Below are 11,800 nucleotides of genomic sequence, written 5' to 3' on the forward strand. Positions count from 1 at the left end.
CCTGTGTCTAATGCTAACCCTAAAAGAATTCACCCTGAGACAATTAAAAAAAAAACGAGATAAAAGTTAATTTGTGAAAGGCTAACTTCATTTCAAAATCTGATCTAATCAATTTACGAACAGTTTGAAAACTTTCTTCGCGTCGTTCAGAGGCATGGAAAGTTCAATGCCTTTCCTTGTAGCTGGTTGTTTGAAACTTCATATTGCTGTCACCGCCAAATAACTCTTTGGCTAAGATCCAATTCTGGCTACATTAAGACAACCTTTATTGCGACTCACAGTTGTTGAAAAACACTTTCAACCAGTCTCGCAAAAACTCCTTTATTCTTTGCAAAGCCTTAATTCTATAACAGAATCCCGAGACCTCAAACTTTGAACTTTTCGCGTTTTTTCAACATCCATCAATCTATTCACTTCGTCTTTCTCTGTTTCAATGCCGTAGCTGGCGCCCACTCTAGCAACGACTCCATGACATCTTCTTCCATAACTGGGTCATAGAGAGTCGATATCTTGTGCTTCAAATCTGCGCGACTCTTAATTGTATTGGACACTACGTTTCGGTTCAGTTTCTCCCCGCGGTAGCCCAGACCACGGCGTTCTTTTGGGTTTTTGGGTCCCTCCGCTTCTATGGGTTCTATGATTCCGGGTTGACTGGAACCCAGACTCTGACCTGGTTTCCAACCTTGCTTCATCATTAGTTGCCTGGCAAAATCCTAAACAAATTCGTTTTGGTTGGATATCAAAAAAAACCTTAGTCTAACCACAGCTCAAGCTAATACTCTCGTTTTGACATTTCTTCAATGAAAACTACTTCACGAACTATTGATACCATATTATTGTAGAAAGGGAAAGACAAATGGTTGACTATTTACGCCTACTCAAATCAATTTACTTTCAAGGCCCCTTCAAAAACTCTTCGCAGATTTAATTTGAAAAAACGGTCAAAATACCGCTTTGAGAACATTTTGAATCATTTTCTCGTGTGTTATTAGTATGAAACGGTCCCTATAGAAAAAAATAGGTTCGTTCGACCGAAAATTGTTGTCTTTGGAACTTACTGGGTTTAATTTCTTGCCACTGTCCAGACGAGGTTTTATTTTATATTGGTGGCCTGCTCTGAGCATCTGCTGTTTGCGCATATTGACAAAATCTTTCGCATCCTGGTCCGCATTTGCTCCTAAATGAAAGAAAGTTATGCAATTGATCAAAGCATGTTCTGAACAATTCTTCTGCTGGAGATTTTTGACAACCGTAATCAGAAAACGACTACTGCTTCTATCTTTTTTGGGTTTGTCTACGTTTCCGTTCTATGAAAAGCTTATGGTACTCGAACGAACGGCGGCTAGACTAAAATGACAATTCAAACAACACATCATATGAAATATCGATTTAGGGGTGAGAAAACATGGATTTTTTATCAGCTAACTTTCAATATCAGCTGTCATCAATGTTATCAGCTAACTTTCAATATCAGCTGTCATCAATATTTTCCACGAAGTGCATGAAAACATTGATGACAGTAGCAAAATGAACAGCGCTGAATAGTCGCTTTTTCTTGCCGCGTTTAAACAAATTGTTTTGCTTCGAATTTCTCAATTCTTTCTTTACGTGTGAAATTCTTTTACTACTAATTCCAAACTTATGTATTTAACTGAGAGTTCCTTTAACATGGGATCACGTTTTGAGAAAGATATGTATTCCTCGATGCTGGAAAAGATTTTTGACACCAATGTGAGACAGATTTTCGATAAATTATTGACGGATCTGGGCAAAAAAGATGAGATTATTCTAGATCTTGAGAACAAAGTGGATGATTTGGAGCAAAGAGTATCTGCACAGGAAAGGTATTCTTCTAAGGATTGCCTAATTTTGGAGAACCTGCCAATAGTTAACAATCAGGTACCGTTGTCACATCAGGTATGCGATTTTTTGGCCCAATTTCTTCAGTATAAAACTAGCCCGAGTAATTTTAAAGCCTGTCACTTGCTTGGAACGTGGAAAAATATCAATTATCCCCCAGCTGTGATAGTTAAATTTTTATATTTTGGGGAAAAAGTGAAATCTACAACAGAAAATCTTGGTTGGCTAACATTCGAAACCCGAATAACAACAAACAAATTTTTCTCAAGGAAAGGCTTCCACCGGCAGACCGTCTACTCAAACAGTACGCTGATGATTTGGGTCTTGTAAATACCAGTCAGAATTGTCAGGTTAAAATGTTTAAAATGGACGACAGAGGAATTTACAAATCTTTTCCCGTTAGTTCGAAAAAGGCGATTGATGATATGAAACACTTAGCGACTAAGAAATCTGACAAATTTCAGTCGAAAACTGGAAAATCTACGGAAAATTATAGTGTATCTGATTATGAAAGAAATACGACACCAATCAGAGCAAATAATATTCAACGGGCGGAAAATATTAAATCTATTCTGAAGCGATTACGTGACTCCCCAGAGCAAGAAGGAGAACAATTATTGGAGCAATCATGCAAAAACAGAAAAACTCTTTCAGAATATGTTGTAAATCCCTACGAGGAAGGTTCATAGTTATTCATACATTTTTGCATGCTCTATGGGGTTGGGATTGATGAAGCATACAAGAATGTTTGAGCGTGGCTTGCAAGTCAGCGCCTAATTTTTTCTGTTTCTTATTTTTGTTGATAAATGAGTAAATTATATTATCGAGACAAGTGGGCGTATTAAATAGCAGTTTTCTTTTTTTCTTGAATATTAGATCTTTGCGATGTCATTATGATGAGTTAAAAATTCCTATTGACGACTTTGAGGTTAAGCAACCAATAATAGCCCTTTGCGAGACATGGCTAACGGACAATGATCCCTTATCAATTTATTCAGTTGAAGGCTACCAACCTATAATAACTACTAACAGAAAAGGTACTCGCGGAGGTGGTTGTGCATTTTTCGTTAGATCGGATTTAAAGGTGTCAAAATTGCAATTGGAATCAGATCTTGACTTTCTAGCTATATCTGTTAAAAATGAAAAACATTCGAAAAATTTTATTGTTTTGTATAGAAAACCATCTTCTGCACTAAACGACTTTTTTGAAAAGCTAGAATCTTTCCTGGATACGGTGGCTACTTGGAAAAACCAAACAATAATATGTGGTGATTTTAACATAGATTCACTTGATGCTTCAATCACTAGTGAGGATTTTTGACATTAATGAACTCATATGGGTTTCTCCAACGCAACTTTGAACCCACACGTGTTACATCGTCAAGTCAGTCTTGTATTGACTATATTTTTACCAATTCTTGTTTGAACAAAATAAATACTTTAAAAACTGTAATCAGTGACCATTACTCAATTTTACTTGAAATTGATGACTTTAAAAGTAAAAATGACATTAAAACACAGAGCGTTTTCCGAAACATAAATCCATTGAAAAATGACAAAAACCTGGTGGATTTCCTTTTCTTACTACATGAAAAACTCAATAAAATGCAAAGTTCACTAAACGCTGATGAGCAGATAACTTACATTGTAAACAGCTTAACACGTATTTTAGATAAATTTTGCCCATTATCTCAGGTGAATAATAAAGCAAAACCAACTTGGATTACCCAGGATATTAAAAAGCAAATGCAAAAGAGAAACATGTTCTACAAAAAATGGATAATTGATCCAACTCCAACAAATTTAGAGAAATATAAATTGTCCCGAAATTTAACCACATCGCTAATAAGAAATTCGAAACTAAAATTTTACCAACAAAAAATCGAAAAACAATAAAAGTATTTTTCAGGCATATAACGATTTCTTACAAAGCAAAACATCTGCCAAAATAGAAGTTGAAGCTGATGTCTTCAATCAGTTTTTCGCACAAACTGGTAATAAATTAAGTGGTAAAAAAGTCAATCATAAAATTGCCTTAAGGCATGTTAAATCTGTACCTAATTCAATGGTTTTTCAGGAAATAACAACAAAAGAAGTTTTTGATACAATTATTCTTATTAATAATAAGGGGTCTTCAGGTCCGGATGGTATAAGTAATCAAATTTTGAAACTCTCGTCGACGGTTATTAGCGAACCTTTGTCAAAGTTATTTAATCAATGTATAAAGCAAGGAACGTTCCCGAATGCACTAAAAATTGCAAAGGTGCTTCCGTTTTATAAAGATGGTAATTGTCAACTACCAGAAAGCTATAGACCAATAAGTTTACTCAATTCGATAAGCAAGGTTTTTGAAAAGATCATTTTTGGCAAAATGTATAAGTTTCTAAGAAAATATCGAATTCTCACAGCAGAGCAATACGGATTTCAACCTAAAAAAAGTTGCGCTGATGCTTTATTAGAATTTACCGAGTTCATTCGGGAAGTTATTGATAAACGCCGTTACGGTGAAACATTTTCATCGATTTCCAAAAAGCTTTTGATACAATAAACCATGAGTTACTTATTCTTAAGTTAGATAAGAATGGAATAAGGGGTAAACTGAACAAACTTATCCGGAGTTATTTAACTGATCGCAAACAATATGTTGCTTTTGACCAAAAAGAATCTAGAATAGAACATTTAACATGTGGCGTTCCGCAGGGTTCTGTTTTAGGACCTCTGTTGTTTCTAATCTTTATTAATGATCTTCCGATTGTTTGTAATACAATTAAACCAGTTTTATATGCAGATGATACAACTTTATGTTATTCAAGTACAATAAGGACAAATAAATTTGAAAACGAAATGAAAAATATTGAAAAATGGATTGATTGTAATGGCCTGACAATCAACTGTAAAAAGAGCGTTTTTATGAGTTTCGGTAAAAATGTTGAAATGATCGATGTATTTGGAGATAATTTTCAATCGAGCTACCAATTGCCTGTTAAATATTTGGGATTAAAAATTGACAATAAACTGAGTTTTAAGCAACATATATGTGGCATTGTTAAAAATTTATCAACTTTCTGTGGAATAGTTTACAAATGTCGTGAAGTTTTTCCGAAAGCAAGTCTTCTGTTGTTCTACAGAGCATATGCTCAATCCGTAATTCAATATGGTATTCTTATTTATGGCAATACATATAAAACTCATCTCGATTCAATTTTAAAACTACAAAAACGCATCACGCGGGCTATATTCTTCAAACGCAAATTTGAACCAATAACCCAATATATGAATGAAAACAAAATTTATTCAGTCTTTAATATGTTTCTGAAGTCTCTCTTCAAAGAATTATTTGAAATTTTAAGATGCCCCGATAAGAATAGTTTTTTTGAGTTTATCGAGCCTAGAAAGGCTTCCTCACACCCGCAGCAAGACTAAAAAACAAATTACAAATATAGCTTTTAAATCAAACGCCATGATATTCTCTCTTAAACGTAGGCTAGCAATAGCATATAATTTTGTTTTTCAGAATAATTTACTTCCAAAAGATTTTTTCGAATTAAATAAATCAGAACTGAACCGTTTTCAGGAATCTTTTTTCCATAATTATATTTTTGATAATGAATTTTTACACAAACTGCTCTTTAATTGATGCCCACTCTGGAGACTTTATGTCTCTGCTCTTTAAGTTCTCGAGGTGTCCCACTCGATAAGATGAAATTCTCTTTGGGTCACCCTCCATGCCTTATAATAGTATTCATTACTGTTGTAATGTAGATGGTAAATTAAATATTTAATTTTGAGGATAGCCTAGATTCGTACACTTTTAACCAAATTCCTAAATAAAATTGAATTAAATACAATTGCAACCCCGCATAAAAAATGTTAAAACCAATTGTGTTTGCGCGTTTGTATGAGCTGCATATTTCAAACAGAATCAATTTTCAGATTTAATACATGTGTTATGGAGCGCATTCTACGGTAGGTCACTTGGAGGGGAGTGCATTCTACGGTAGGTCACTTGGAGGGGGGTGCATTCTACGGTAGGTCACTTGGAGGGGGGTGCATTCTACGGTGGGTCAATCCCGTTATTCAAGTATTAAATCTAGCCATTTCCAAAAGCCATCACTTACCCTGGCCCTTCCAATAAAGCGACATGTCTACATCCAAATCATCGGTCGTTCTTTCATCGAAATCTCCCTTGGCTTCCTCCCACAAAGCCGAGTCACAGTAGAACACCAAACCCGAACTGCCCTTCTCCCATACAAGTTCCACTTCGTCTTCGAACAGACGTTCTTTGATTCTGTCCTGTTCGAAAGTGTTCTCGTGGAGACGCTCTCCTCGCTCCCAATCTTCCTCGCCATCACTCCCACTGCTTTCCGCTTCGTCTGCCTCAGTTAACTTCGCTTTTAAAGCAGCCGCAGTGTCCTAAAAATAAGTCAACCGATCCTAGTTTAAAAAAACTTTAGTGTTTTCCCCTAAGCTAAGGAAATCAATGTCAGGCTAATCAAATCAAGCAAGGTCAACACATACATAAAAAATCAGCAATGATATGAAAACCAGTTCTTTCAAAGTTCATAAATGAAGCCAAATAATAGATCAAGTTCAAAATTTGTATATATTTATGTCTACTCCTGGAATGATGAGATGATACCAACCCTTTTTCGCTGATTTAGCTTCTTCACTTTAGCTTCCTCCAACGATTTCAAGACAAAACCATTCGCAGTTTTTGTCGCACTCTTATCGTTCATCATTTCGGCATCACTTTCATCTGATATATGTTTCGCCCCATCGTAACTGTAAGGCACACTTCCATAACGCCTGTTGCTCCGTTGCTTAGGGAATTTCAGGCCCAACTTCTTGATCAGAGAGGCAGGTAGCTGACACTTAGCAATTTCCTCGAAAAAATAAGCAGTAGGGGTGCCAACACTGCCTATAACGAAAAATAAGCACCACTCAGTTACGATTTTCAAGCTACAAAAAAAAAACGTTAAAACACAACAAGGTTTATAACTTACCCTTTGGAAAGGAAGATGGTGGGTTCAACTCCTTCAAAATAGCCTTCGCATCTGAAATGCATTATAGGATATAAAGTTTCACATATCATGATACTTATTTTGAACAGCAAGGAACACAACTCAAAAACGGGTTTATTATTTTTTAAACAGTCGAGCAAGCCCTTCGGAAACATTTGCAAATAGATAAGATAAAAAAATGACAATTGATATGAACAGAAACCGAAAACAAGAGTAGCACATAAAGTAGCACATAAAGTTCCGACCACGTTCCTCAACAACTTAAAAGAGCAATTGATTAGAGGAAATAGATGAAACTAACTTTTTTTTCGTTTCGAATTTTTGCTCTTATTTGTACGTGATATGATGAAAAGAACTAGACAAAAGCTTAGAGCGTTAGTAAATTAGACATTTTTCTTCAAAAGTTAATGCTAAAAAATCAAATTTCAAACGACACAATGCGAGGCGAGTAAGCCAATATAAAAAAAGCCCGAACAAACATTTTGAGAAAAATATAAGGTAAATAATAAAAATTAGATTTGGTTTAGAACCAACAAACACACATTTCGAATGAAACGGGAATTTAAAATTAAGATGAGCTCCCTTTTTCAGCAAAAAACGCCCTTCAACTCTGAGCGCCAAAACAACAGAAACGAAGCGGTGCTTCGCACCACCGTGATTGAAAACTTGATTCAACAGCAATATTACTAAAAAACAACAGACCAAAATATTTACGGGCGAAACTTCGAAATTCCTAGTCTGATATAAATCAAAAAATATTTTAACTACTGATTATATTTTACAAGACCACAATAAAAACGTATTGAATACAATCAATGAAAATAGAACTTGAAAAGCATAGTTCGAGAAAACTTAGCCGAATGAATGTTGGCCGAAAACCAGAGAGAAAAACTTAAGGTAAACAAAAACGACATTAGTAAAACTAGCCGGCGGAAAATAGCTTTAGTTGCTTCTGCAAAACGATATGAAGTATGCCTTTACTTTGAAAAAAGTTTCGGAACAAACTTATGGATATATACCAATCAGCAAACTGAAACACGTGTCTAAGTAAGACTTGAGATTTAACGGAAAAAAATGATGGGAAAATTCAGGCTCGTGAATTTTCTTCCACTAAAAAAACTTGTGGAAATCAAAAGTAAAAATAAACTTCAATGAGAATTGAAAAATTGTACAGAAGCGAAGCTGAGCTTCGCGACACTTGCGAAACAGGAGTAGAAACAGCTTGACTTCAAAAGATGTGACCATATAAAAAAGAAACCGAAAAACAAAAAAGTAAGGTTCGTTCATGCATAAATTTAATTAAACTTTTAAGAGAAGTTTCTTAATGGCTCGAGCTGGAGGAATTTTTCAGAAATAAAACATTGCTTATGGATCGTTTTTGACATTTTTTTTACTTGGGTTTATGGATCGAATGATGTCTGGATGGATCGATTGATGGATGGATAGCTCGGTGAATTGAAGGATGCATGTATGGAGGGTTGGCGGTAAATGGCCGGATGGATGGCTGGCTGAATGAATAGATGGGTTGGTGGAAGGCCGCACTGATAGTTGAACGGATGGCTCGACAGATAACCAATCGATGCCTAGAGAGCTTAATAGCTAGTCGAATGGCTGAGAAGGAAGATGGATGCCTGGATCGATGAATGGATGGTTGGATCGACAGATGGCTGGTTGGAATGATTGATGGATCAATGAAATACTGGACAAATCTACCGATAGATAACTGGGATGGATGGATGACCTCATCGATCGATGCAGTCCTGAATGGATGGCAGGATGCATGGACTGATGGATGGAGGTCAGGTCGAAAGAATGGACGGCTGGAGTGCTATAAGGATGGCAGGTCATAAGATTAATTGGACGGATCGGGGGCTTGATGGATGACTGAATGGATAGCTGGATGGATGGATGAATATATGGATGACTGGTGGATTTATGGATGAAACGATAGATGGGTGGCTGGAAGCATGGGTTGGTTGCCAGGTTGGCTTCAGGAATGGATGGCTAAAAGAATGGATGAGGCGCTCACTGGATTCCTCGATGAATAGATTGCTGGATAGATGATTAAATGGTGGGTTGGACGGACAGACAGCCAAATTTGTGGCTAGATGGGTGACAGGGTGAATGAACGGATAGATGGCTGGATGTTTGGCAAAGATGACTGGGTCGCTGAAGAGATGGTTTCTTGTATGGCGGCATGGATTATTATTTGGACAGATGGCCAAATCGATGGATCATTGAACGGATTGACGGGGGGCTGCAGGGCTATATAAATGACCGGATGGATCCTTACGACTGCTCGAAATCTTCTGGATATACTTTTACGATTAGTAGTAGTAGTAGTAGTAGGGCTTTTGTGCTCGTAGCACAAGGGGTTTCCCCCTGTCAGTTTTTCGTTCTATAGTGAAGTTTTACTTCTACAGTCATTCATTGTGCAATCGCAAGAAATTCTCCATGTGCACTTGTTCATTTGTTCGTAGTCCTTCTCAAATTTTCTCCAAAATAACCACAATATTCGCTTCTTCAGTCTGCTTGTTTCTCTCACGTCAATTTTGATCACATTCGCTAGCCGACATGTTTGGTAAAAGAATTCGTCCTCCAAAAATTTCTTTTTCGGCCTCTCGAGCTGAAACATACAACCGCGCGAGGAACAGGAATACGATGGAACATTCAACATCGTAATTTTTCGATAAAATTTTGACAGCAACAGAAGGTTGTTGATCTGTATTTACATTCTGTTGCTGTTCTGTTGATTGGTACGATGTTGATATTCCATGCAGCTGGAGAATTGGATGTTGGTGCCTCTTATGCAGAGATTCTAACTGCAGACTGCCTCCTGTCAACGCCCATCCCAGACTTGACATAACGTCCACCTGACTGTATCTCATACTTCATTACTGACTCTGACTCTTGACGGGCCAACGGCCGCTCAACCTTTGGTTGTAAAGCTACAATAATTATAATAATTATTACATTAGTGTATTGTCCTGCTTTGCCTTGCCCGCATCCTCCTTGCCGCTACCCCTGCTCTTAACCTCCCCTACCTCCTACTTACATAGCTACAGCCTTACATTTGGCCTTTTGAAATGGCCTTGCAATCATGAATTTTAAAACTGGAAAAATTTCTTAATCATTGCAATATATGATACCGCTAACGTGCAAAACTTCTTAATTGTTGGAAAACTTAAACGTGAGACATGAAAGAAAAAAAAAAAAAAAAAGATAATGAATACTACTTAACTTGAAGGCATTTATATTTAAAAATATCTCTTATGGGAACATAAATGAATAAATAAGATAACAAAATTTACTTTGATTTTGCGGTTTAATATATGAAAGAAACAGAAACAAGAGACTTTTTTGAAAATAAGAAATATATGGCCTTAAAACTCTACGAATTTCAAAAATAATTTATGATTGACAGTTTTTGATAAAATTAACCCAATTTGAGGAAAAAACTGGAGTGTTAGGTAAAATTTGTACTGCGCTGGTAACTTAAAAAACTAAATTCAATTTACCAAACTCGAAATCGATCACCTATGCTTGCGCCATTTCGATCCCACTGCGGTCACGGTTGGAAGGGTCCCATTATCATCCGCCTCCTCAACGTCGGACCGGCTGCGGCAAACTGGATAATTTCTATCTCCCTCAGAGAAAAAAGGCCACATGTTGAATGACTGGAGCTGGGCCGACGGGTCGCAAAAAAATTTGCGCCAATTCAAACTTCGTAAATGAAGAGCGAAAGAGCATGAATTGAACTCAAAAAGTGAATATATAGCAAAGGGTATTCCTATACGATTCTGCAAACAGAGAAAAAAAACGTCACTACATTGCTAAAAACTATCCGAAGTGAATTGCTAACTGTGTCCTTTTCTAACCCCCTTAATTTTGAACCGTACATTTGAGCTTTCGTGGAGCGTAACTCAGTTTTACAATCTACCCAGTTCTGGTCCGCGTAATAGGCGACAGAGAGTCTTCTCTGTAGTGTTCTTGAACCTGCAGAAGAGACTAACATGTAGTCTCATCAAGTGAATCTACCCTGTGACGGTAATTTTTGTATCTTTAATTTTAAGCTAGCCTTGAGACATACTTTTCCGTGTGAAAAATATAGCTTATACATCCATGCAAAATTTAGTCTTTTTAATCTATTTTGACTGTTCCAATTTTTGCAACGCTCTTTATTTAAATAGACACAGCTATTACACAGCTGAAACGTCTTCAATTCTTTGCATTGATAAAATTTATGTATTGAATGGCTTACCCTCAATGTCGCTTTCTAAGCCCCTTGCTTTCAGAAATTTTGAAACCTCTGAGACGTATATTTGAACTTTCGTGGTGCGTAATTCATTTTTACAATCTATCCAGTTCTGGTCCGCGTAATAGGCGATAAAGTCTTCTACATAGTGTTCTTGAACCTCTAGAGGAGACCAACATGTAGTCTCATCAAGTGAATCTACCCTGTGACGATAATGAAAGCAAGTAAATCGACCCGACTCCAGAAAATGCGAAAAAAAGTTTCGTAAATCAGCTGTGCGCAAGTCCGATGGTATATTTGAGACTATAACCAGCATGTATCTGAAAAAAAAAGTGAGTTCCTTTGAGATTCGAGCACTGAACTGTAAAACTCGTCCGGAAATTAAACAGCGAACAGCGACGTAAAGCGGAAAAAGTCACTAAGGACGACTGCCGACGCCAGATCCTTACTTTTTACGTCAAAACACCAGTTGTTTCAAATTCGAGTCCGTTTGAATATGTAACTCCATCAAACTCGAAGCAATTAAACTATTAATGTACTCGTATCAATTAGGCTCTTTTAGCCTAATTGTTGTGATAAACTTGTTAAATAGTTTCCGAGGTCGAATGTCACAAACGTCTCAAGACCCCTCTGGATTGTGAACTCAGACGTCCCAGCAAGATGG

General features: G+C 36.7%; 1 protein-coding gene across 1 annotated transcript; it reads right to left on the minus strand.

The window, feature by feature from the left end:
* Positions 1–54: 54 nt before the first annotated feature.
* On the minus strand, positions 55–11,452 carry LOC134845597 (G patch domain-containing protein 3-like). Its single transcript, XM_063862566.1, has 6 exons — positions 11,143–11,452; positions 6,864–6,914; positions 6,504–6,778; positions 5,979–6,273; positions 1,059–1,177; positions 55–713 (listed from the first exon to the last, which is right to left on the minus strand). The coding sequence occupies exons 1-6, from the start codon at positions 11,450–11,452 to the stop codon at positions 411–413; spliced, it is 1,353 nt and encodes a 450-aa protein (XP_063718636.1). The 3' UTR covers positions 55–410.
* Between the last annotated feature and the right edge of the window lie 348 nt (positions 11,453–11,800).

This window comes from Symsagittifera roscoffensis, chromosome 5, assembly GCF_963678635.1.
Source record: "Symsagittifera roscoffensis chromosome 5, txSymRosc1.1, whole genome shotgun sequence".
NCBI lineage: Eukaryota > Metazoa > Xenacoelomorpha > Acoela > Convolutidae > Symsagittifera > Symsagittifera roscoffensis.

Excerpts from the sequence above, each read along its gene's own strand:
- LOC134845597 (XM_063862566.1), bottom strand. The coding sequence starts at position 11,452 with ATGCTGGTTATAGTCTCAAATATACCATCGGACTTGCGCACAGCTGAT. Across the intron at positions 6,779-6,863 it reads ACCATCTTCCTTTCCAAAGG|GCAGTGTTGGCACCCCTACT; the intron begins GTAAGTTATAAA and ends TTTTCGTTATAG. Across the intron at positions 6,274-6,503 it reads AGCTAAATCAGCGAAAAAGG|GACACTGCGGCTGCTTTAAA; the intron begins GTTGGTATCATC and ends ACTTATTTTTAG.